General features: G+C 42.5%; 2 protein-coding genes across 2 annotated transcripts in view; both read left to right on the top strand.

The window, feature by feature from the left end:
- ankrd27 (ankyrin repeat domain 27 (VPS9 domain)) overlaps nucleotides 1–3,640 on the top strand; it is a 63,755-nt gene extending 60,115 nt beyond the window's left edge. The window contains exons 27-29 of the mRNA XM_080736123.1: nucleotides 292–367; nucleotides 662–725; nucleotides 1,703–3,640. Coding sequence (XP_080592249.1) covers nucleotides 292–367; nucleotides 662–725; nucleotides 1,703–2,983 — 1,421 coding nt within the window. The 3' untranslated portion in view covers nucleotides 2,984–3,640. The remainder of the gene's footprint in view (nucleotides 1–291; nucleotides 368–661; nucleotides 726–1,702) is intronic.
- A 9,567-nt stretch (nucleotides 3,641–13,207) lies between these two features.
- Nucleotides 13,208–24,096, top strand: LOC308293715 (palmitoyltransferase ZDHHC7-like; the record flags this gene model as incomplete). The annotated part of the gene is made up of 7 exons (XM_080736325.1): nucleotides 13,208–13,375; nucleotides 14,783–14,953; nucleotides 15,360–15,484; nucleotides 16,460–16,556; nucleotides 18,916–18,997; nucleotides 23,233–23,363; nucleotides 23,910–24,096. The coding sequence occupies 7 exons, from the start codon at nucleotides 13,208–13,210 to the stop codon at nucleotides 24,084–24,086; spliced, it is 951 nt and encodes a 316-aa protein (XP_080592451.1). The 3' UTR covers nucleotides 24,087–24,096.
- Nucleotides 24,097–24,663: the final 567 nt, after the last annotated feature.

The raw sequence follows: 24,663 nt of genomic DNA, 5'->3' as shown, positions 1-24,663 counted from the left end.
CCTCGTTGTTTGTTCATTTATTGTTTTTCATTTTGTTATTTTCCCATATGTTTTATGTGTTCTGACCCCCTGTGAGTGTCTTGCATAAAGTTTCAATTGAGGCGAATTGAAATATAGCAACTTCAGAAGACTGTTGGGGCATTTTTAGAATCTGCCTCAGGTTTTAATGGGATAAACAAGAAGTACATTTGAATTGTTTTCACCCATTTGGCTCCTCCACATTCCTCACTCCGACTGTAATAATAATAATAATAATAATGACAGCTTTAACCTGTGTTCTCCACCTCTCAGCTCATTCCATCGTCCAGCATCTCAAGTCCCAGGACAACGAAGGGAGGAGACACAAGCTGGCCCAGTCCATCACCAGGTACACTGTTACTCTGTTACACTGTTACACTTTTTTTTTTGAGCGGTGCAAACCGCTCTTACGTTTAACTCTTTGTCAGCCAAAATAATTACTCTCCAAAATGAGCATGGATCTCCATGTAACGACCCACACAAGGAGATATGCATGTTTGTCAGCCAAAAACAATTAGCACAAATCTCCATGTGTGGAGATCCAAATGTATTAGCCAAAAGATTTGCACAGATCTCCATGTTATCCTGAACAGTGATGCATTTGGACATTTTTCTTTCTCCTAATTTGTTTTTAAACATGAAGGTTTCAGCAGATGAAGAAAGGCTCCTCGAGTCCACCCTCCAGACGCTCACCCAACTTCGGCCAGGTAACTTCTGGGTTCACCCTTTTGGCTTTTCCACTTAACTCATTTCCTGCGATCCCCGTCGAAACCGGAGATTTCCCATTGTACCACTCTGCGATGCCCGTCGTTCCCGGAAATTTAATTAGCTTTAATCATTATGAAACGATTAAAAGTATGGTCGCTGATTATAGCCGATTCTGGCTCTTTAGGCCCGCCTCCTAACTGTATCCGGTCATATTTCCTGTTTAGACCGGATCTAGGTTTCCATATCCGGTCTGAGAGCCTATCATAGCTCCCGGCCCATAGGTTTTCCTTGTAAACAAAGGAAGGAGCTGCAATAGGAGCGGCAATAGAATGGTCTTTTTTCCACGCTTTTTTTATTTATTTGGTAGCTGTTTGATTCCTCTACCCGCCTGGCATATGATCTGCGCACATATCGTCTGCTATGTGCGCGAACGTGCCCACGTGTTACCATAGCGCACAGCTGGCTGTTTCCAATGTTTTCTTATGTAAATACTGGCGGATACAGCAGGATACTGCCTGGCAACGGATTTGTCTATTCCAATGGATTTATTTTTATTCGAAAGCTGTCATCTTGTCTACCGGTCTACTACATGAGTCGCGCACAGATCATGCACTATGCGTGCACGTGCCCACGTTAAAAGGTAAGGACAATTTGGCAGGAAAACAGTTTAGCCTATGTTTAAAATAGCAGCATATGAGTTAAGAAAACATAAAAAAAAACATTTGTTTCCTAGTCAGCATAATGAGATTTATTTTTTTGCATTTGAAGTTGAATGTCGTGGCTGTCAGGCCGAGACCTCTTATCTCTTTGTTATTTTTTTTTTTTAATTAACGCCCCTACTTTATCAGTGTCACACAAAAGCATCAAAAGTAGCAGATCTGAAAGCTTGGCGGTGCCACATTCTGAGCTTGATAGATCTGCTACACAAACATGACATAGATCTGTGTCAAGTTGACTCTCGTCTCGTGTCTTCTAGGCGAGAGCAGTGCGGAGGAGGCTGAGGCGAGGGGAGACGGTGGAGAGCAGCAGCCCGTTCAGCCGCTCCCAGAGCCCCGACATCAGGCCTGCCGAGCGGGAGAGAACCCTGAGCCGTGGTCACACTGTGGACACAGAGCCTCCAGACACCAGGGAGAGAACGCTGAGCCGTGGTCACACCGTGGACACAGAGCCTCCAGACACAAGGCCCCACACTGTGGACACAGAGCCTCCAGACACAAGGCCCCACACTGTGGACACAGAGCCTCCAGACACCAGGCCCCACACCGTGGACACAGAGCCTCCAGACACAAGGCCCCACACTGTGGACACAGAGCCTCCAGACACCAGGCCCCACACCGTGGACACAGAGCCTCCTGACACCAGGGAGAGAACCCTGAGCCGGGGTCACACCGTGGACACAGAGCCTCCTGACACCAGGGAGAGAACCCTGAGCCGGGGTCACACCGTGGACACAGAGCCTCCAGACACCAGGCCCTCTGACCGGGAGAGAACGCTGAGCCGGGGTCACACCGTGGACGAGGAGGCTCCTCCGTCGTCGCCCCGTTCGGGGGTCAGAGAGGCAGTCGACACTCGGCCGCAACTCCAACCGTCCTCTCTGGCGAACGACGTAGACTCAGCCGGCACCAGCGGCGGCGGTGGCTCCGCACTCGCTCAAGGCGCGAACGGGGATTTGTCGCAGACGGAGCCCCCGCCCGCGCAGAGGTCTACAGAAAACTGCCGAGACGAGGCAGCGGAGAGCGAGCCCTCCGATCCGCGTCTGGACAACGGCGGCCCGCGCGTACGCGTAAACTCCTGCGAGGACTGTCCTCCTAGCGACGGCGAGAGCGAGCAGCCTGCGTCGCAGCCGCAGCAGCCCTGCCGGAGAGAGAACTCACGGCCAGCCGACTGCGGCGAGTCGAGTCGGGCACGCGACCAGATCGCGGAACCCTCTCCGGCCGACTCGCCCCGCGTCGTCAAGTCCGATCTCGAGCGTACTTTGAACAGCGACTCCTGTCCCAGTGAACCTTTCGTCAACAGCACACACGTCGTCCCGGTGCCCGATACGAGGCTCTCGTCTGGGGAGCAGGACGAGTCCTCCCCAACGCACCGGCAGCTCGAGCCGTCGCCGACCCGCGACCAGAGCGAGCAGACGGCTCAGTCAGAAACACAGGAGGACTCCGGCGGTCTCCCGCACGCGCTCTGCCGGTCGTTTCGAGCGCTCTCTACTGACGACACCGGCGGGGACGAGGAGAAAGTCACTCACCCGTCCGCCGAGTGACGAGTGCAACGGACGGGTCTGCTGAGGGACTTGATAAAGAAGAACAGTGGACTCGATCTCCGTTTCTACTAGAGGCAGAGATCTCTCTCTCACACACACACACACACACACACACACACACACACACACACACACACACACACACACACACACCTACTTGAGCTTTAATGTATACTCCATCGCACGACGGTGTCACTTGCCTAAAGGCTTTAACAGACCAAGCAGTGTCAGAGGAAATGACTCTTATAACCCATTTAGAACGGGTACACATTATTGTGTATCATTATTTTATGCTTTAACTATTGAAAAATAGCAGATATACAAGCTCACAGCACGGCACCGAGTGCCGCGCTGAGAGCTTGTAGATCTGCTATTTTTGAAAAATTGTGAAAAAGTGTCTTTTGAATCCTAAGATTTTTTTTTGAAAAACCTATGTTTCTATGTCAGCAATCTGGCTATATTAGCCATCGTCAAAGAAAAGGACCTTTTCACTTAAATGGAGCTCAGTTAGTCTGTTCTTGAGAGACTGCTATGTCAGTGGTTCTCAAACCTTTTCATGTGAAGGACCCCCGAACTGATATTTATTTGGCCACGGACCCCCATCTCAAAATATCTAGTTCCAGGGACCCCCCCAGAAGCAAAATTTGAGTTACAAACGTTCGCTTTGAAAATACATATATTCAAAGATTTGCACACATTTTCACGACTTTTTCCAAAAATGGCAGATTATCTACAAGCTCGCAGCGCGGCACTCGGTGCCGCGCTGTGAGCTTGTATATCTGCTATTTCTCACAGGTTAAAGCATTCAATAATTCTAGGCCTTAACCGTACTGGCTGAATAGTGATAGGATAGTCTTGTGTATCCAGACAAATATTCCCAATCTCCTATATATAGAGTCTGGAACTAAACTTCCCCAAATCTGAGTAACGGAAACTGGCATTTCTGTTCATGAAAATATATCATTTCTGATAAGCAGTAATAAATATCCTTAGATCAGTGGTTCTCAAACTTTTTTGGCTGCAGTACCCCCTTATACCGATTTCTGAAACCAAGTACCCCCTTCCCCTGACTATTTTGCTTATCAAAAGCTCATCAAAAAGTCCAGTTCCAGTGCCAATATGTGAAAAATAAAACGGCATAATGGCAAATTAACATTGATTTCTATTCAATAACTGTTGTACTAGTCAAGTTATTTGATTTTTACAATTTACAGATTATCAGGTTCATACAAAGGCTGTCAATATTTTGTCATTACCCATACATATTCCCATTTTTTCCTGTACCTACTGCAGTACCCCCGCGTACCCCTAGGGGTACACATACTCCCATTTGAGAAACACTGCCTTAGATGACTTATATTAGGATAAATGTGTGCGACTGTAAAAACCAAACAGAAGTGGTGAGGAGGCTTCACATCCGCTGTATCGCTTCTCATGCTGGATACTCATCATCAGACTGTATGACGGGAGCATTTGCAGGTTGTGGGAGGCAACATTCTGGCTACGCGAGACCAGTGATAGAATAACATTATATTGTATTCCACCAAAATTAAAGTTTCTACCACTTCTACCATATAAATGAAAGAAAACACAGTTGTAACGTGCAAGGTTATTTAGTTACAATCATTAATTGTTTCAGAATACACATTATACTTCCGCCACAGCATAATATAGTCCCATAAACAACAATGATTGCAGCCACATTCACTGGCCAAAAACAAACAAACAAAACAAAACAGAAATCATAACCTAGGCTATGAATATTTAACGGTTTCCAGAGTGCTGATCCCACGATGTCGCGCGAAATATACTGTATGGGCTCAGTGGCTCACCTTCGGTCCGGCTATCACTGTGGCACTGGTGAAGTCCGCGATTAGTTTCCATCGCACGTCCACGTGCACACAAAGTGCTCCCATCCCAAAGAAAACAATGGATTTTCATTTTCTCCAAAAAAGACTTTTGATGCCAAGGATTGCATGGCGTTTTCGCTAAAAATAGCACAACCATGATAACATAGATCCTCCTTCCTTGTTTACCATCTGAACCGGAACTAACGGTTCCAACCCTGACACAGTGGTAAATCAGCCAACAACCCACTCCCTCTCATGGTAAATGGCTTACCTATACTACTAGGCCTATATATGCAAGGTTTTTTTGTTTTTTAACAACTCCCACACAAAGAAATTTCCGACTGCGAGTAGATGAGTATGCCTTATTGTTTTAGTTTGGTGAGACGCATTCCATCCACCCAGATCATTATCAGCACAAAACTATCATCTACCAGCACAAAACTATACAGTATCTACCATTACAAATAGAAGGGTGAAGTGCCTGCTTTAGCGCGCGCTCTCTCTCACACTCTCTCTCTCTCTCTCTCTCTCTCTCTCACGCACACACTCACTGACTCTCTGCCTCTCTAGCTTTCTCTCTCTCTCTCTCTCTCTCTCTCTCTCTCTCTCTCTCTCTGTCTAAATAACATTTCCAGTTAGTTTGTATTTAGTTGGAAAATAAGAGTAAATGCTCGTCCTCGATTGCCTCACCGCACAAACTATGAGCAGTTCTGCTATTTTGAAAAGAGCTTGGTTTGCAGAGGTCTTAAAAGAACTGATCGCAAGCGACACCTTCGTTCCATGGAGTTTAGGTTTGGCTTTACAGTCAGACAGCACCAGTTAAACCAGTCTGTTGCTGCTGTAGCTTGTTTTCTCCAACGGTTCCTCAATCCATTTTGTCACGATTCTTGTCTTTTGTCTTTTTTTAAGCACTTTTTCCTCCAGCCTTCATATAAAAAGGGATGCAAACCATGGAAGAATCGCAGATTTTATTGCGTTACTGTAACCCACTATACACAAAATACATGTCATTAGTGGAAATGGATTGATTTATTTTTGTACTTGAATACTGGCCATAGATTTGATTTAATTCTAAAATGGGATTTAAGTTGTTGTTGTTGCCACTTTTATGTTGTACTACCACCACTTGTGTTTATTTTGTCTTATTTATGACATGTAGCCATTCTTGGTACCAATACTGTACATGAAGAGTTATTTTCCAAATTCAATGTTTCGTTATACAAATTCAAATAATAGATTTGAAGATTTGAAGATTTTGTCACCCTTAGTTCGTAGGCCAATGTTAACTTTGTCATAATGCCACTGTATACTGTACTTTGTCATATGACTTGACAGAAATGGCATATTTTCACCTGAAAAAGGGGGACACTTTTCAGTTGTAAAAGTAGCCTTAAGACTTTTGCAAAAACGGTTGCTCTCATTTGAAACATATCTTATTTGGAGAAATTAGTCTCCATTCCCTTTGTTTGTTTGTTAGTTTTTTTTCCAGTAGAGGCCTTTAACACAGATTAACCTCCAAAGTTATTGTAGCTAGTTATATGAAAATACAATAGAATATCTACTGTATCGTCAACTTTCCACACTGCAGTCCCATGCAGTAGATGCTTACTGTACACATATATACAGTAATAGAAGACGTGTGTGTGTGTGTGTGTTTGTAGCATTGGATTTATTATAGAATGTTTGCACCTTGTGGATGAATCTCAACAATATACTGTAGTTCAGTAGTAGGTTCTCAAACTGTGGGTCAGGACCCCCAGGAGGGGCCAAGGACTTTTAAGACCTTTTTAATACCTCAAAAGATGAAAGAGAAGGAAAAGAAATACCATTACTGCATCAAAGTTAATCGACAAACTATACTATAAAAGACTGGTCAAATAAAAGACTGGTCAAACAAAGACTGTGACAACAAATTGTCAAATAATTTAAGAAAGAGGCAACAATTGTGAAAATGGCAGATCTAGAAGCTCGCAAAACAAGGTGGTGTTGTGAGCTTGTAGATGTGCTATTTTCACTATTTGTGGAACCGAGTAAATGGCTCAACTCCAAGGGCTTGTCCTCAGTTCAAATAATGATTATGTTGGGAGTTTCACAGTCTGAAAAAGTTGAGAACCACTGTTGTAGTTCACATTAGCCTACTAAAGTGTAGTCTGAAATATACTTCCATTTGTGCTCCTGTATAGGCCACCAGAGGGCACTGTTGTCCTGGTTAGGCCGTTTGAATTGCTGACTCAAACAAACAAACTCACAGATTTTCCTTTTCATAAAACAAGGGAAAGATCCCACAAGGCATTGGCAATATCAAATTAATTGATTTAATCACCAGCTCAAAATGGTGACAGTTTATTTGTATTTTATTTTATTGAAAGCGGCTATAGTTTAGTGTTAGTCTACTACGCCAATGAGAATACTTCTTGTTATGTCTTATGTTGAAGATGAATGTGCCTTATTTAATTCATGTCACCTGATAAAAGACAAATAAATCCATGATTCAAAAAAAGGGTTTCATGTTATCTTGGTTTGGAGAGCGCTGCTGCTGGGTCACCTCTAATGCTAAAGATCTATAAAGTATAGAATAATCACATTTAATGTAATCATAAAGTCTAGAGCAGGGGTCTTCAACAGGGGGTCCGGGACCCCTAGGGGGTCCTCAGAGTTACTACAGGGGGTTCTCCAAATCTTTGTGTGACAGAAGCTTTTTTTCCTCCTTTTATTAACCACTTGAACCCTATAGTCCATATTCTGAGAACTTTAGCCAAAAATAGCCGATCTACTTGAAGATCGGCTATTTTGGCAAAGAGGTTTGGTGTAGAGCAGGGGAAAAAGAGCAGACTAAGTACAGATTATGTTCAAGTGGTTAAATATCTGGAAACACAAATTTACATGAACCCAAAATACACTGATGATTGTGCTGTCAAACGATGAAACTATATGGGTTGTGGGGGTCCCTGCTTCATCTCTCTCTCAACAAATAGTCGGGGGCCTTAAGAATATCCCGCGCTAATCAGTCTAAAAGCGTGAAATTTTGCACAGATGTAGCTCAGGGCATGCTCTAATGATTTAGCTAGGGCGCCCGAGTCGGCGACCTTCGGGGTCGCCACAGTGGCCAAATCAAGTTGGGTCCCATTGACTCTCTATACAGGAGGAAAATACCCAGAAAAACATTTTTTTTCTGGGTATTTAAGTAGGATCTGAGGGGTCTAAATAGGGGTTTGTCATCATGCTGAATCCATTGCAAGCATTTGTTTTGCACAAAAAACATTCCTTGCTAGAAATGGCCTCAGAAAACGATGCATGTATGGGTGAGCATTCATGTTAGTCGGAGGCCTTAGGGTTTTTTTTTCTCGTGCTAATCATTCTAAAAGCGCCACATTTTTTTTTGCACAGATGTAGCCCAGGGCATGCTCTAATGATTTAGCTAGGGCGCCCGAGTCGGCGACCTTCGGGGTCGCCACAGCTCCAGAAAACACCCAAAAAACTCTGAAAAGTGATGACTCATCACTTTTCATCACTAAACCATCATTTTCTGAGGCCATTTGTAGCCCAAGGAATGTTTTTTGTGCAAAACAAATGCTTGCAATGGATTCAGCATCATTACAAACCCCTAGTTAGACCCCTCACATCCTATTTAAATACCCAGAAAAAAAATCTTTCTGGGTATTTTCCTCCTGTATAGAAAGTCGATGGGAGCCCAACTTGATTTGGCCGCTGTGGTGACCCCGAAGGTCGCCGACTCGGGCACCCTAGCTAAATCATTAGAGCATACCCTGGGCTACATCTGTGCAAAATTTCGCGCTTTTAGACTAATATAGCGCGAGATTACCATGTCATCTCCCTTAGGCCCCCGACTAAAAGGGGTCCTTGGCCTGAAAACGTTGAAGACCCCTGGTCTAGAGAGAGAGAGAAAAAAGCATAAATCATGTATCTGGGAGGGAGGGGCACGTCTGCATGTATCTATTCTGCATCTAGCTTGAGGCAAGACCCACAATTCACGAGTGAACATTTTAAACTCAAATCTTTGCTTCTGGGGGTCCCCGAAACAAAATGTTTTGAGATGGGGGTCCGTGGTCAAATAGCTACATATCATTTTGGGGGTCCTTGACATGACAAAGTCTACAAATGTCTTCTGAATCCTAACAGTTTAAAAAAAAAAAAAAAAAAATGTCATTATTTGGCCGCGGACCCTCATCTCAAAATATGTTTTTCCAGGGACCGCCAGAAGCAAAGATGTGTTAAAAAATGTTCACTGTGTATGTGGGTCTTGTCTCAAGCTAGATGCAGAATAGATGCAGGCTGAATAGTCTCCAGTCTCCACGCCAGTGTTGATTTCGTCGACTAAAACTATGATGAAAAATGTGTGTCGACTGTTTTTTTCACGGACAAAAACTAAATAAAAACTAAGCTATGATGACTAAAACTAAGACTAAATATATTGACAATTTCGTCCAAAAAATAATATACTAAAACGTTAGGGAGCTCGTGTGTTGCTTGCTGAAAATAGCAGATCTACAAGCTCACAACGCGTTGCAGCGCGACCCTGAAGCGCGGCGCGTTGTGAGCTTGTAGATCGGCTATTTTCAGCAAGCAACCAAGTGTAAAATCAGTCATTACGATGCCATCAAGGCCTGCCAAAATACGTTTTAGTCGACTAAATCAACTGCAGATTTAGTCGCCTAAAAACGTACGATATTTAGTCGACTAAAATTTGACTAAAACTAAAACTTTTCAGGTGTGTAAATTATGACTCAAACTAAATGACATTTGATTCATAAGACTATGACTAAAACTAAATCAAAATTTGCTGTCAAAAACATATGAACCAGGAATAAAACTAACCAAAGATCTCCCCCTGCGGTCACCGAATTCAACAAGTCACCGGTTTCGACGAAACACCGGAAACGCACGCACGCGCCGACCTCCCCAAATAAAAACACTCTGGGCGTTTATTCATTTATACTGGAAAATTATAACCATTATTTTTGGAATTTAGAAAAGACAAAAAACCTGATCTTCTCTGTGACAAATGATGAGAAAAATGGAATGTTCTCCTGGTAAGGAATTAAAACATTAAAAAATCATGCATTGATGATGACAGCTTTCTGCAACAGCTGACCACCATTATACAGCCAGATGTTAGCCTTTAGCTTAGCTACAACATGTTAGCATTAGCTGTGTGTGTATGTTAGCATTTAGCTACAGTCATATGTGTTAGCATTATTTAGCTACCGTTATGTATGTGTAATCTAACACTTATTAGAGAGATGCTTTAGCATTAAGTCCTGGCAGTTGGCTTTAAGTTAAAAGCACTTTATTAGACAGTAACAGGTCGTATTTATATGCATTAATGAACCAGTTATAAGGGCTGTAACAGCATGTTAGCTGTCATGTTGGTAAAAACATATCTAGCTTCCTGGTCTGACTAGATGGAACAACTGCAAGGTTACTTGACTAAATAGCTCTTTACTTTATTTTTAGCAGCTTACCTTATGTAGGGGTAATAATGTAGTGATGTGTGTGTGTGTGTGTGTGTGTGTGTGTGTGTGTGTGTGTGTGTGTGTGTGTGTGTGTGTGTGTGTGTGTGTGGGAGAGAGACACACTGTGTGTGCTGTTATATGTAATAACACAGTATAACACACACTCACACATTGCTGTTTGAATACTTTAAAGCTGGTGTTAGTGATATTTCCTGATTGAAACAAAACGATTGAATTTCCTTTGTTTTAAGTTAAACACTCTCATCTATATGGTGAATAATCATATAATGTGTGTTCAGTAACACAGGTGTCTCCTGCAGCAAGCAGAAAACATGTTGTCTGGTGGGACACCCATTTCATCCAATCAGAAGAGTGAACCCATTTGTCAGCCACAGTTCAGAGCCTACTGTGTTCGCAATTCTTTTAGTTTGTTCCACAACTTCAATCTGATGATCTATCTTATTGTATTAAACTACGTCAAACTCACCAATATTGGGGCTGTATGGGAAAAAAAATTAAGTGCTGGAATTTGGAAGCGCTCGTGGGAAGTCACTCAGCGGTACTGTGTACCGGCTACTGCCATCGGTTAATGTCAGCTTTATTTGGCGATACCGATATTGACCGATAACGCAAACATTGGCCGATACTGATGTGTTGCTGATATGTTGGTGCATCCCCATTCAATGCAAAACTTTAGAGATGTTATATTTGTCAGAGACCAGACCAGTGTGTACCAGGGAGAGTGTACTGACTTTCAAGGGACCCTGGATACCGCCTTCCCAAATACAAAAAAAGGTAAACAGGGTCCCGAAAAGGGGCAAGAGAGAAAGAGAGAACCCTGTGTTACTGGAAAACACTTTATTGCAATAGGAATATAGAGCTATAGTATTTAAATCACTTGCACCACATTTTAAGTAACGTTCCATGGTTGCTCCAAACCTCTGCTCTTTCAGCGTAGGAGCTTTGGCCCTCTATGGACGGCGGAACTGAAACCAGAGATGACAACGCTATGAAGTAGAGGCTGACTATAAGTAAGTGCATCTTTTATCTCTGATAACAGAGTGTATTCTCAGTCCTATCCAAACGTTTCCTATGGAGCGCACTGGGGAAAAGGGTGTGAATTATAGGCATTCAATTCATTTGAGGGTTCAAAATCAGTCAAACACAATGTGGGAACACAACCGAACAGAAAGGGTCGTATTAGTCTGCCCACTTACCCTACAAGATCTCGCTCCTCACAGCTGGTTAAAATGAATGACCAGTGCTCTTCATCAAGCGCTGAATCACTTAAAGGAGTACTTCACCACTTTTCAACCTATCTTCATATAATTGGTCCTCACTAAAAAATAGCTTTTTTTTTTTTTCAGGGCAGGTCAGAAACCTATCGTCTTGTGACATCATCGATTGGGAATCCCAGCTAATAGAAAATGCAGGCTTTCTACTCGTTGCAATGTTAAAGTGGAAGCCATTGTTCTCACGATAATAAAAATCTAAATGTTTTTTTTTTTTTTTTTTTTTTTTTTTCAAAAATATTGATTAATTTCTTTTTTGGGGGGGAAATGATGATGTCACAAGACGATGGATTTCTGAACTTCCCACAGCTCTCCTAAGAGACTTGGACCGAGTAGAAAATAAATTTGCTATTTTATTATGAACATTAGTGAGGACCTATTATATGAAGATGGGTTGAAAAGTGGCAAAGTCCTACAAGCAACATTTAAATCCTCATGCAGAGATGCAGGCGTTAAGGTGGTTGCACACTGCTGCGTTTTTCGTTGCGAAATGCGTTTTTCAGGGCAAGGAGAGAGAGAGAGATAGAGAGAGCAAGGGACCGAGTGGTGCGCGAAACGGACGGCAGTGTGCAAACGTGACTGACAACGTGAGGTTGATTTTTTTATTTGCGTTCTCCGAAATTCAGTCCGATATTCGGCCCGAAAAACGCAGCAGTGTGCAACCAGCTTTACCGCAGCAACAGTCAGAACCAACAGTATTATCCAAACTGTTCTTGTTTTGCTGTCATCCAAACATGTCAGTCAATAATAATACATAATAACTAACTTGCCAACTTGCTCCTTGTGCACAATTAGGCCATGTGTGGCCTAATTGTGCACCAGTAGAAACGCGCCATGAGGTGCATCGACAGGAATTCTGTTTTCTCATTGGCTGTTAATGATGACGTTGCCAGAAAAGCTGGTCCCTGATTGGGCTATGGACTTTAACAGACACAGACACTGACATACATACTGTACTGTACTGTACTGTACTGTACTGTACATACGCTGCCAAACACAGTACTTGCCCGCTCTGCTGGCGCAAGTAATAATTACCCTACACTTACCCTACAAGATCTCCCCTCATACAGCAGATTCAAATGAATCATTGATCTTGCCACTTTCTCTTAGCAGTAGCCTGACTGCTGCGACCGGGCCAACGGCGCCGGAGATTAGCTGGTAACAGATGGACAGACGCACGCACAGACTGACGGATGGACAGGGTGCAAAACATGTCCCCCCCCCCCCATTCCTTCAGCCTATAGAGGGTATGCGTGTGACATCATCATCGTACCAGGAAGTTATGCAGGAACGCCTACTGAGTGGCAAAAAACTAATTTCTGGCCTTGGCAGCCCATACATCCAAAAAGAAAAGTCCTATCTGATTGCATTAAACGACGTTAAACGATCACTTTATGCATGTTTAACGGAGGTTATCCGCCTCCCCACCCGGGTCTCCCGCGTGAAAGTCCAATATCTTAACCATTACTCCAAAGGGATATCCCTATGGAATGAGGGCAGATACTAGACCGTTTGAGGCTTCAAGGCTGGGGCTGCGACTCTCTCCGCCACACATGCACATACCCTCTATTACTCTGCTTCTCTCTCTCTCCCCCCTACAGGGCCAGAATGTCCTCGGCTCACCGGCTGCGAGACGTGGAGCAGCACCACCCCCTGCTGGGGGACAGGGGGGATGACAAGGCTTCGGTGGGTGGTGGTGGTGGGGGTCCCGGGGGTCCCGGCACGGCGGGCGAGCTCCGCGGGGCGGTGTGGTTCATCCAGGACGGCTGTGGCATGGTGAGTGTAGCGATGGTATCATATATTATTGTTTATCGTGTTACAAAAAAAAAACACTCACGATAATCATATCGTGGAGATTTTTTTTAATTGTGATATCAATTTGCAAAGCTGCATATCCGGTACCACTTAAACCCTCTATAATTGGTAAAAGAAAGATACTTATTATACATACTTGATAGTCTTTTTTTTTTTTTTACACTCTACCAAATCTCTTTGCCATAAAATAGCCGATCTACATGGATCTGCTATTTTTAGAAATCTTGATTTTCTTTGAATACCGGTATATCTTTTTAAAAGTGAACATATATACTGTAACTCAAATATTTGCTTCTGGGGGGTCCTTGACATGAGAACCACTGATCTAGAAGAAGGATTTAGAAGACATTTATAGAATCGGTTCAAAAATATTCAAAGACTTGCACAAAAACAGACTTTTCAAAAATAGCACATCTACAAGCTCGCGAGCTTGTATATCTGCTATTTTTTAATAGTTAAAGCATTAAAAAATGGTTGAAAGTGACACGGATTTGCGTTCAGGTCTAAATGGCTTAAAGGGCCACTACACCTCTGGGACAACCCTATCTTATTTTATTGTTGTTTGGGACACGATCAACACAATCCTGAGTTATTTTTTGTGTTCAATCTGCTTTTTGAGATATTTTAGTATTGTACTAGTGATGCAAAATGCATCACTAGTACATGCTGAAATACTAAAATATCTAAAAACACAGATTGAACACAAAGAATAACTCAAGGATTGTGTTGATCATGTCCCAAACTACAATAAAATAAGATAGGGTTGTCCCAGAGGTGTAGTGGCCCTTTAAGCAATTTAGGCCTAGGATTATTGAAAGCTTTAACTATTGAAAAATAACAGATATACAAGCTCACAGCGCGGCACCGAGTGCTGCGCTGCGAGCTTGTAGATCTGCTATTTTTGAAAAAGTCATGAAAATGTGTGCAAATCTTTGAATAGTTGTATTTTCAAAGCGAACGTTTGTAACACAAATTTTGCTTCTGGGTGGTCCCTGGAACTAGATATTTTGAGATGGGGGTCTGTGGCCAAATAAATGTAATTTTGGGGGTCCTTCACATGAAAAGGTTTGAGAACCACTGACACAGTAGTCTCTCAAGAACAGACTAACTGAGCTCCAGTTAAGTGAAAAGGACCTTTTCTTTGACGATGGCTAGCCAGATTGCTGACATCGAAACATGGGTTTTTCAAAAAACCTCAGAAGGATTCAAAAGACACTTATAGAATCGGGTCAAAATTCAAATCTTCACGATTTTTCAAAAATAGCAGATCTATATCTGCTATTTTTCACTGGTTAAAGCATTCAATAATCCTAGGCCTAAATGGGTTAATAATCGTAACATGAAACGTTCCTATGCTCCCGTCCCCAGGTGTGTGCGTTCATCACCTGGTTCCTGGTTCTCTACGCAGACTTCGTGGTCACCTTCGTGATGCTCCTGCCGTCGCGCAGCTTCTGGTACGCCGTGGTCAACGGCGTGCTCTTCAACTGCCTGGCCGTGCTGGCACTGGCCTCGCACCTCAGGACCATGCTCACCGACCCCGTGAGTCCACCAGGGGGCGTTGAGATTAGGGCTGGGTGTTTTTTGTCGGTTTTGAATTTGCACATGGCAGATATGACACAACCTAAATGTACAAAGAAATTACTGACATATTTGACAATTTTATAAAGTTAAATAACATAGATTGTGGAAATAGCCGATCTACAAGCTCACAACGTGTTGTGCTTGTATATCTGTTACTTCCACTATTTTTCAAAATGTTTGAAAATATATTACCATTTTTTCAACATGGAAACCATTATGATGATTATAACAAAATGACAAAATAATTGCGATTACAGTATGTCAAATAATTGCGATTAGACGATCATCATGTAATAACTGGGACAGGCCTATGTATGTTGCTCATCCTGTTCATCATGTTGTGTCCTCTCCGTGTCCTGGCCAGGGAGCCGTGCCCAAAGGCAACGCCACCAAGAAGTACATGGAGAGCCTGCAGCTGAAACCTGGGGAGGTCATCTATAAGTGTCCCAAGTGCTGCAGCATCAAGCCTGAGAGGGCTCACCACTGCAGGTCAGAGACATGACCACTTAGGTTCCACTCTGGTCACAGAATAGGACCCTTTTGACCCTGGAACCACTTTAACCATTATTTTATGGTTTAACTATTGCCGCGCTGTGAGCTTGTATATCTGCTATTTTTATAGTTGAAGCATTAAATAATGGTCAAAGTAATAATGCGTTCCAGACTTCCAGGTCTAAATGGGTTGAACCGCTTCAGTTATTTTAATATTGCCTAATATTAAACCAGTTCAGAGTTGTTTCCACTGAAAATGAATTGGTTCAGAACCCTACAAGTTGGCTCTGAACTGGAACCAAAAAATGTCTGCCGGCGGTTCCGTGAAGGCACCAAGGTTCCAAGAATCTACAACGGAACCAGTTCTAGAACCAAAGTTCTTTTGGTGGAAAAGGGGCCTGTCAGTCAAGTTACATGTGGTGTTATGAAAGGTTGCAGCAGTTAAACAACGATATACATTGTTAATTTGAAATGGATTTTTTGGGGGGCTTTTTCTGCCTTTATTGATAGTATGATACTAGAGTAGACAGACAGGAAAAGGGGAGAGAGAGAGACAGAGAGACGGGGAGTGACGTGCAGGAAAGGTCATTGGAATCGGGACTCGAACCTGCATTGCAGCCGAGGTGCCCAGAACGCAAGGTCACCGGTCTGGGCCGATAACTGATTACCGGTATTTAATAAAATAATCGACTAATAATCGATCCCTTTTTTGAAAAGCAAAGCAAAGCACTCAGGCTCTATAGACCCGTTTCTTGTTTACAAACATTGAGACTAAATGCACAGGTGAATGTATCATGTAATCAATTCCCACCAATCCTCAAACCTGTTGTTTTGGGGAGCGCTGGTTTCATTGGCTAATCTTGGTACCGACCTGCACGCGCATCAAGTTCTTATCTTATTAGCCTTGTATCTTGTAAACTTGATAGGAAATAGTGCGTTCCGTAATTTGTGCTGTTTGCTGTCTCTCTACAGTATATGCAGGCGCTGCATCCGTAAGATGGACCACCACTGTCCCTGGGTCAACAACTGTGTGGGCGAGAACAACCAGCGCTTCTTTGTGCTCTTCACTGTAAGTATAGGAACATTAAACACTTCTTAAAGGAGTAGTTCACCCCCAAAATGACTTTTTTTCTATTGATTACTCATGCCATGGAGAGTAGAGTTCAATAATATTTTTGGGTTTTTGTCACATTCCTAACACAAAAATGTGATAACAGTAAATTTACCCCCATTGATTCCGGATGGTGACCCGTTTCGAAACGGGTCACCATCCGGAATCAATGGGGGTAAATTTACTCAAATCAAATTTTTGTCTTAGGAATTTGACAAAAACCAAAAAATATTATTGAACTCTACTCTCCATGGCCTGAGTAATCAATAGAAAAAAAGTCATTTTGGGGGTGAACTACTCCTTTAATGCTCTTCACTGTAAGTATAGGAACAGCAAACACTTCTTGATATGTTTTTTAGGCCATGGACCCCCGTTTGACAGCATTTCTATCTCTGGGACCCCAAAATCTACACTGTAAATTCCTCAGTTTTTGATTTAACTCTGAGAGAGTGCAAATGGAACTAAAGTTAACCAGTTAACACTGATCTAGAGTTACAGACCTGTAATGATATGATATAGTGATATGATATGATATAGTACTTTATTGTCGGTTCACACTGAAATTAGTTTTGCGACACAGCAGCCATGTATGCAACAACATATATACAAACAATTGACACAAAGGAACAAAAAACAGGATTACATACATAAGGATAATACAGACAAGAGCAATGTCCACACTAGAGATGCGCGGATAGCGGTTTTAGCCGCGGTGGACCGCGGTGATCCGCAGTGCAGTCGGATTTGGATCAATCAAATATAATTATTAATTAATTTCGGATATCCGCGGATGAAATAATGCAGGAAATAAATTATGGCCTAATATATCTATCAATAAAAAGCGAAATCTAGGTATGCTTGTGTCTGTGTTAGTGTGTGTTATTTTGTATAATTTGTAAAGTAACCATCATTCTTCATGAGGCAATGTGCAGTCCACGATAAAACTAAACAGCTGTGTCCACTTAAACGGCATCACGGCATGCATCGTCGCACTGACTCATTACCTCTGGTCGCGCTGGCGCTGCGCTAAAAAGTGAATCTCTCTCAGCCCCATAGTCCATATTGTAAAGTACTGTACAGTAGGTAAGTTAAACTTCCCACTAAGTTGTGTTTGTTCCTCTCTTTCGCTCTCTCCCTCGCTCTCTCTTTCTCTCGTGTGTCTGACTCTGTCTGCCTGCATGTCTGTCTGCATCGACGCGCTGCACCGACTCCAAAAAAAAAAAAAAGAAAGAAAAAAAGACGAACGGAGACATTCCGTAGGCTAGATCAATGCATTTCTGTGATCGCACAACTAAGAAAACTAACAGGGAATAGCCTACCAGAAAATAATAATAGCCTAATAATAAGGGTAATAATAATAATAATACTTTTGAAGTTGCGGATGAGGATGGTGCGGATTTATAAATTGGATGATATAATTAATGCGGTTGGATAATGGGCGGATAATGAATTTGCGCGGATGGATTCGGATGACTTCAGAAGCCTATCCGCGCATCACTAGTCCACACCTAGCCCAATCTGAGTTCCCAGAAGTTATTTTTCTCGCCACTACATCTAGCCTACCTCTGGACAAACTCCTGATTAAGCCTTAAAGTCGACTGATGGACAAAGGACCTTTTTAGTGTGACCTTATTGTATTCTGGAACACCGCGTCTCCTTCCTGAAGGCAGCAACCTATATTCTCTATGCAACACATGGCTACTGTCAGAGGTAATATTTCTTGCCAACCTTAAAATGCTGTTATTATACGTTGCCGTACTGTATATAGCCTCACTCTGGAGTGGTTGTCCAACTATCTTTGAACAAATGTTCAGTTGTTGCATCCATACCAGGTGGTACTACAGTACTGAAGAACACTCATAATAACAGAAGTGAAAAACATAAGAAGTAAGCCATTTACCATGAGAGGGAGTGGGTTTTTGGCTGATTTACCACTGTTTCAGGGTTGTGGCACGACCCTCGAATGGTAAATTGCCTTTCTACCACTTCTACCATATAAATGAAAGAAAACACAGGCGCATTGATCTGGGAAATGTTACAACTGCGACACAACAGTGGGCGGGGTCCATGACTGATTTACCACTGTTTTAAGCAAATCAGAATCCAGTATCTGAAAAAGTGGTAGAAGAATCTGTCTACTAGCACCAAATGATCTTAAAAGGGTCAATTTGGTTCCTAACCATCAATCATTTAGCTGGGGAACCCTCTTGAAACCCCTCAAGGATACCTGGGGGTCCCCAGACCCCACTCTTCTGAGAAATCCCATTGTCGAGGCTTTTATTTTTCTAACTGGCCTCTTTTCTTGCTGTGGTTTCAGATGTACATCGCTCTCATCTCAACCCACGCCCTGACTCTCTGTGGGTACCAGTTCATCACCTGTGTCAAAGACCAGTGGAATGGTAGGTATCCCTGCATGCAGGGGTCCTCAATGTTGTTCAGACCAAGGACCCCTTGGCTGAGAGAGTGAGAGAGATGAAGCAGGGACCCCCCGGCACTGAGTGCCGTGCTGCGAGCTTGCAGATCTGCTATTTTTTTCACAAATCTTTAAATATATGTTATTTTAAAGCGAACATTTTTGACTAAAATTTTTGCTTCTGGGAGGGTCCCTGGAACAATATTTTGAGATGGGGGTCTGCGGTCAAATACATATAATTCTAGGGGTCAAGAAAGATGGATAACAGATGTATCATTTTAGTATCACATGTCATTGTTGCGTTTATTCCAAATAGACATATAATACACACATACTGACATGGTATGGAAGTCTGTCTTGCACACCCGTTTCTAAGAGCTTCACTTTAGCAGTTAGTCAGGTGAGAAATATGAAAAAGAACACACAAAAGGCTTGGCCCTTCAGGCTTCAGTACAGTGCAATTCTTGTACTTTGCAAAGCCCTTGCAATAACACAAATACAATATGACATCCTCACAAATGCCACAGATCAGATCACTAAATAAAACTGAAAAAGGACATTTCAAAACTAGAAAAGATCATTTCAAAGAGATCCACTTTCACCCTCCACAATGTCATAAAGTAACAACAGTAGACATTGCGTTCGTTCTTGACTTTTGTTCTACTTGGTATACTTTGGCTCTAATGTAAACAGCATATCGTCGTTATCCGGTGAAAACCTTGTATGTCCAAAACCGTTTGTTTTGTATTTATCATTTTTAAAATGATTTAAACTAGTGAAAACAGCCGATCTACAAGCACACTGTGTGCTTGTAGATCTGCTGTTTTCACTACTGTTGTGCGACGGCCTTGTCTGATGAAGCAGGGCTTTACTTTGCGGAAAAACGTACAAATTTGAAACTTGGAGATACGAGGTTTTGGACCGACAGTGACGATTTACAGTGTATAATTTACACCACAGACCTTTTAATGAATAAAGTTATTTAAGTGCTTAATTGTGAACATAATGAAGCAAAACGCAGCATGTGATTAAAAGTAAAAGATGACATGTGATTAAATACAGATACCAACAGAAGAGCTGTCAAACACATTAACTCGGTGGTCAAGTCACACCGGGAAAACAAATATGATTTTTGAAATATGAAAAAGGACAACTTTGTTTTGTTTTTTTACAACAAGGGTTCATATTTTAGATTGTAATTTGAGAAATGAAAAGATGAGTGTTACAATGTTTTTATTTACAGCTTTCTATTGTTTTAGCCATTTTTTGCGATTTTGATTTCAGTGGGTGGGGGCATGCCTATAAGTGGCTAAATATTAGCCTGGTTCCAGCCCATAGACCCGCCCACTCTCAGAGTGGACCGTTTCTTTGGTCTGGAATTGTGTTCATAATAAGTGATTTCTGGAGCCGAAATGACAGCTCCTCCAATTAGAGCAGGGGGTGGGGGTGGGTTTAACAAATAACCAATCCGTGCCGTCAAAGTCCCTCGCCTCCAGAAATCGCTCAAACAGGGCACAATGTCAGACTCAAGCTTCAGCTGAGTCTGAAATCAGGCTAGCTAAATATGTCTTTTTAGACACAATAAGCCAGTGATTTATGTATAACTTTTTTTTACAGTAACACTACTAGCCCCCATGAGTCACATTTGCCCATGAAAGATTCCTGTGCACCTTGGGAATGGGCTTGTTGTGTCTAAAAATACATTATTACTGTAGCCACTTGTACTCATGTCCCACCCACTGAAATCAAAATTGTTGAAATCGCTAAAACGATAGAAAACAGTAAATTAACTCATGTGGTGTCAACGCGTCAAACTCTTTGATGTTGCTGGAGGCCCACGGCGCATTTGACGTGTTTACTGTATTTACAGTAACAACATTAAATCTTACCGTAACGTCGGGCCTACCCGTGGAACTTGGCCGATGACCGCGGGTTGTTTCCATTAGACGCTGAGAGCATCGTGCCGCCGATTTTCTCCATTTAATCCAATGCATTTCTCAAACTTTAAAGCCCTTTATCTCTGATGTATGTTTTTATGGCTAAAACTCTAGGCATGGCTGGCAAAATGACCAAATTATGATCGGCTAACAGTAGCTTTTGGCTATACTAGCCCGGCGGTCATGTGACCAAGTGATGACATCACGCATGCATGCACGCAAGGGATCCCTATACATTACAATGGTTGTGAATCTGGGCAGTTAAGAGGGAAGGGGTATGGTGCCATTTAGGGCACCGGTTGTGTTATGGCATTTTAACACATCTTTTCTTTTCTCTAATTATAATCTAAAAAAAAAATCTAAAAAAAAAAAAAAAAAAAAATTGTTGATTTGACACAAATCTGGTGTGGGAGTCCCTGGCACAAAATAGTTCTAAACAGGGGGTCCATGGACAAATACATGTTCATTTGGGGGTCCCTGCTTGACATAAAGAACCACTGGTTTAGACGACATTTAGGAAGTACGCCCAAATAAGCAACTACACTTCAAAAACGACGCTTATTATAAGCAGACATGGCAACACTTAGTACAACCTGCTACCAGACAGACACAGATGCACATTGTTTGGCACAGTAAAATAGTGGTTCTCACACGTTTTCATGTCAAGGACCTCCAAATTAATATGTATTTGGCCGTGCGGACTAATCAATTACAATTTTGTTTTTCGATCACATTTCAAATTTCAAATAATTGAATCGTCTCAATTCCTGATCGGCCAGGTCACACCGCGAAAACGTATGATCGAAAAATACGATTTCCGATGATGTGACGAAACCCATGTTGACGCAATTCACTGTAATCAGAGGTGGGTAGTAATTAGTTACATTACTCAATTACTTTACTTGAGTAACATTAGATTAAGTTGTACTTGCAAGAGTACCTGCACATTTAATGCATTTAAAATTAAATCTTTCTATAGAAGAATACTTTTATTAAAGGTACAAATCTTAGACATTCTTGCTTGTTATTTTTAACAATTTGTTGTATTAATCCACTACATTCGGATTATTTAAACAAAATCGGTTCCTATAAAGTAACTCAGTATTGAGTTGTCTTTCGCTACATAAGTAATTATTTTCTTTGTTATATTAATTTCTTATAGTACAGTTTTTATAGTACAGTTTTTGTCTACTCTACCCACCTCTGACGCTAACGATGTGAATTGCGTTAATTTGCACGCTCTAAATAAAATGTAAGTCACGTTGTGTAGACGACCACATGCTGTAGTAATCACATGTATTACAGTGCTTTACACTGTATTATTTAAATTAACAGTTCAGCCCAAAATAACATTTTTACTCACCCAATGCAGACTTGGAAGTCATGGATAATCCTTTATACTTTTTGTCGCATTCCTAAGCCAATAATATGAGAGGAGACTCTTTGTGTCTCCATAGGGAACAGAGCAAGCTCTTTGTGTCTCCATAGGGAACAAAGCAGGCTCTTTGTGTCTCCATAGGGAGCAAAGCAGGCTCTTTGTGTCTCCATAGGGAACAAAGCAGGCTCTTTGTGTCTCCATAGGGAGCAAAGCAGGCTCTTTGTGTCTCCATAGGGAGCAAAGCATGAAGTGTGGGTCATGACCGAAAGTATAAGGTCGCGGGTGCAAGCGGAAAAAATGGGTTTCCTCAGACGGGTGGCTGGTATCTAACTTAGAGATAGGGTGAGAAGTTCAGTCACCCGAGAGAGACTTGGAGTAGAACCACTGCTCCTACACTTGGAAAGGAGTCAGCTTAGGTGGTTCGGGCATCTAGTACGGATGCCCCCCGAGCGCCTTCCTAGGAAGGTCCTCGATGCACGTCCCACTGGGAGGAGACCCCGTGGCAGACCTAAGACCAGATGGAAGGATTATATCTCCAAACTGGCTTGGGAACACGAGTGGAGGAAGTTGCTCGGGATAAGGAAATCTGGGAGTATCAGTTGGAACTGTTACCCATGTGACCCGATTCCGGATAAGCGTTTGAAGATGGATGGAGTGCGATAACAAAAAAAAAAAAAAACAAACAAAAAAAAAAAAAAAAAAAAAAAAAAATATATATATATATATATATATATATATATATATATCCATGAATTAAAGTCTCCATATGGGGTGATTAATGATTTTTAGAGGGGTGAACTATCCTGTAACCTGACTGCTAACATGATGTCACACTGTGCTGTTTGGGGGTCTTCTCTTCATACTGTGCTGTTTTGGGGGTCTCCCTGGGGGTCTTCTCCTGTCCAGAGTGCAGTGACTTCTCTCCTCCGGTGACCGTGCTGCTGATGATCTTCCTCTGTCTGGAGGGCCTCCTCTTCCTCACCTTCACCGCCGTCATGTTCGGAACGCAGGTCCACTCCATCTGCAACGACGAGACGGTGAGACTTTAGAATAACACTTCTTTTAGCTTTAGCGGCTTGGCTGCAAGCTGAAAATAACCGATCTACAATGCGTCGCAGAAACATGGAATTACTTGTCTTTTAGTTCTGCTGGATCTCTTCTCCACTCGTCTCTCCATAACATTTTAGACTAGTCTTTATTTGTTGACAAAATTGCCAATATATTTAGTCATAGTTGTATTCATCGTAGCTTATGTTTTATTTAGTTTTCGTCAGTGAAAAAAAAGCAGTTGAACATTTTTCATCATACTGTAGTTTTAATCTACGAAACTGGATGTGCCTAACTGAGCTTGTAAATCAGCTATTTTGAACCACAGCCCTCGTGAGGGGAGCCCCTACAAAAGCTGTGATACTGTGCTATGTAATTTCTTTCCTTCTGCAAGCTTCCAAGTTGCCCATGTACAGAGACTGCACGAAATCATAAAATAATAAAATAAATAGTGCAAATAATTCCACATCTAAATAAAACACTCCTAAAACCAGAGTCATTCATAGCGGCTGGTATCTCATCCTGTGTGATGGCAGGAGATCGAGCGGCTGAAGAACGAGAAGCCCACGTGGGAGCGCAACACGCGCTGGGAGGGCATGAGGTCAGTGTTCGGTGGCCGACCGTCCCTCCTGTGGATCAACCCCTTCGCCGGCCTCAGGCTGCGGCTGCCACGCCGACACGCCCGGAAGAGCGGGGTGGAGTTCGCCGTCTGAGAGACGGAACGAGAAGCAACCCGGACGGATGGACGGACGGACGGGACGCAACTCCCATCCTCCTCCTCCTCCTGCAGTAGCTGTGAGAGTTCTTTCTTTGCACTGATTCAAAAAAAGGAGAATGTTCTGAGCAGCTTAGCTCAGAAAATGATTTTAAAAAAAGTGTCAGTACTTCACCGAAACAACAATGTTTGGGTGAAAAGTGGAAGGCTGAAACGGTGATTGTACTGGCACTGGAGCTACAGTACAATAAACTGTTGTGCTCTTTATTTTTTACCATTTTTTTTGCACTGATGCCACGATCACTCCAAACTGAACCGAAGCGGAGGTGTCCGTTTAGTCACCTACGTATGGTTAAATGTCTCAACTGGCATCATCATTATCCTCCGGATTTTGGCACTGTACAGATATTTATGCATAAGCACTGCAGTTATGGTGAAACATTTTCATGGAGGGGCGTCTCGCATTGCTGGTCTTATTCTGCAGGTGTATGGAAGGACGGCGTTCACCTTTGCTATCGATTTAAGTTGTTGACAGATTGTGAAACCTCCCCATCCTGTCTTTACATGGATGATGG

This window comes from Nannobrachium achirus (genome assembly GCF_963921795.1).
Source record: "Nannobrachium achirus genome assembly, chromosome: 11".
NCBI classification, from domain to species: Eukaryota; Metazoa; Chordata; class Actinopteri; order Myctophiformes; family Myctophidae; genus Nannobrachium; species Nannobrachium achirus.
This window is presented reverse-complemented; position numbering and strand designations above follow the sequence as displayed.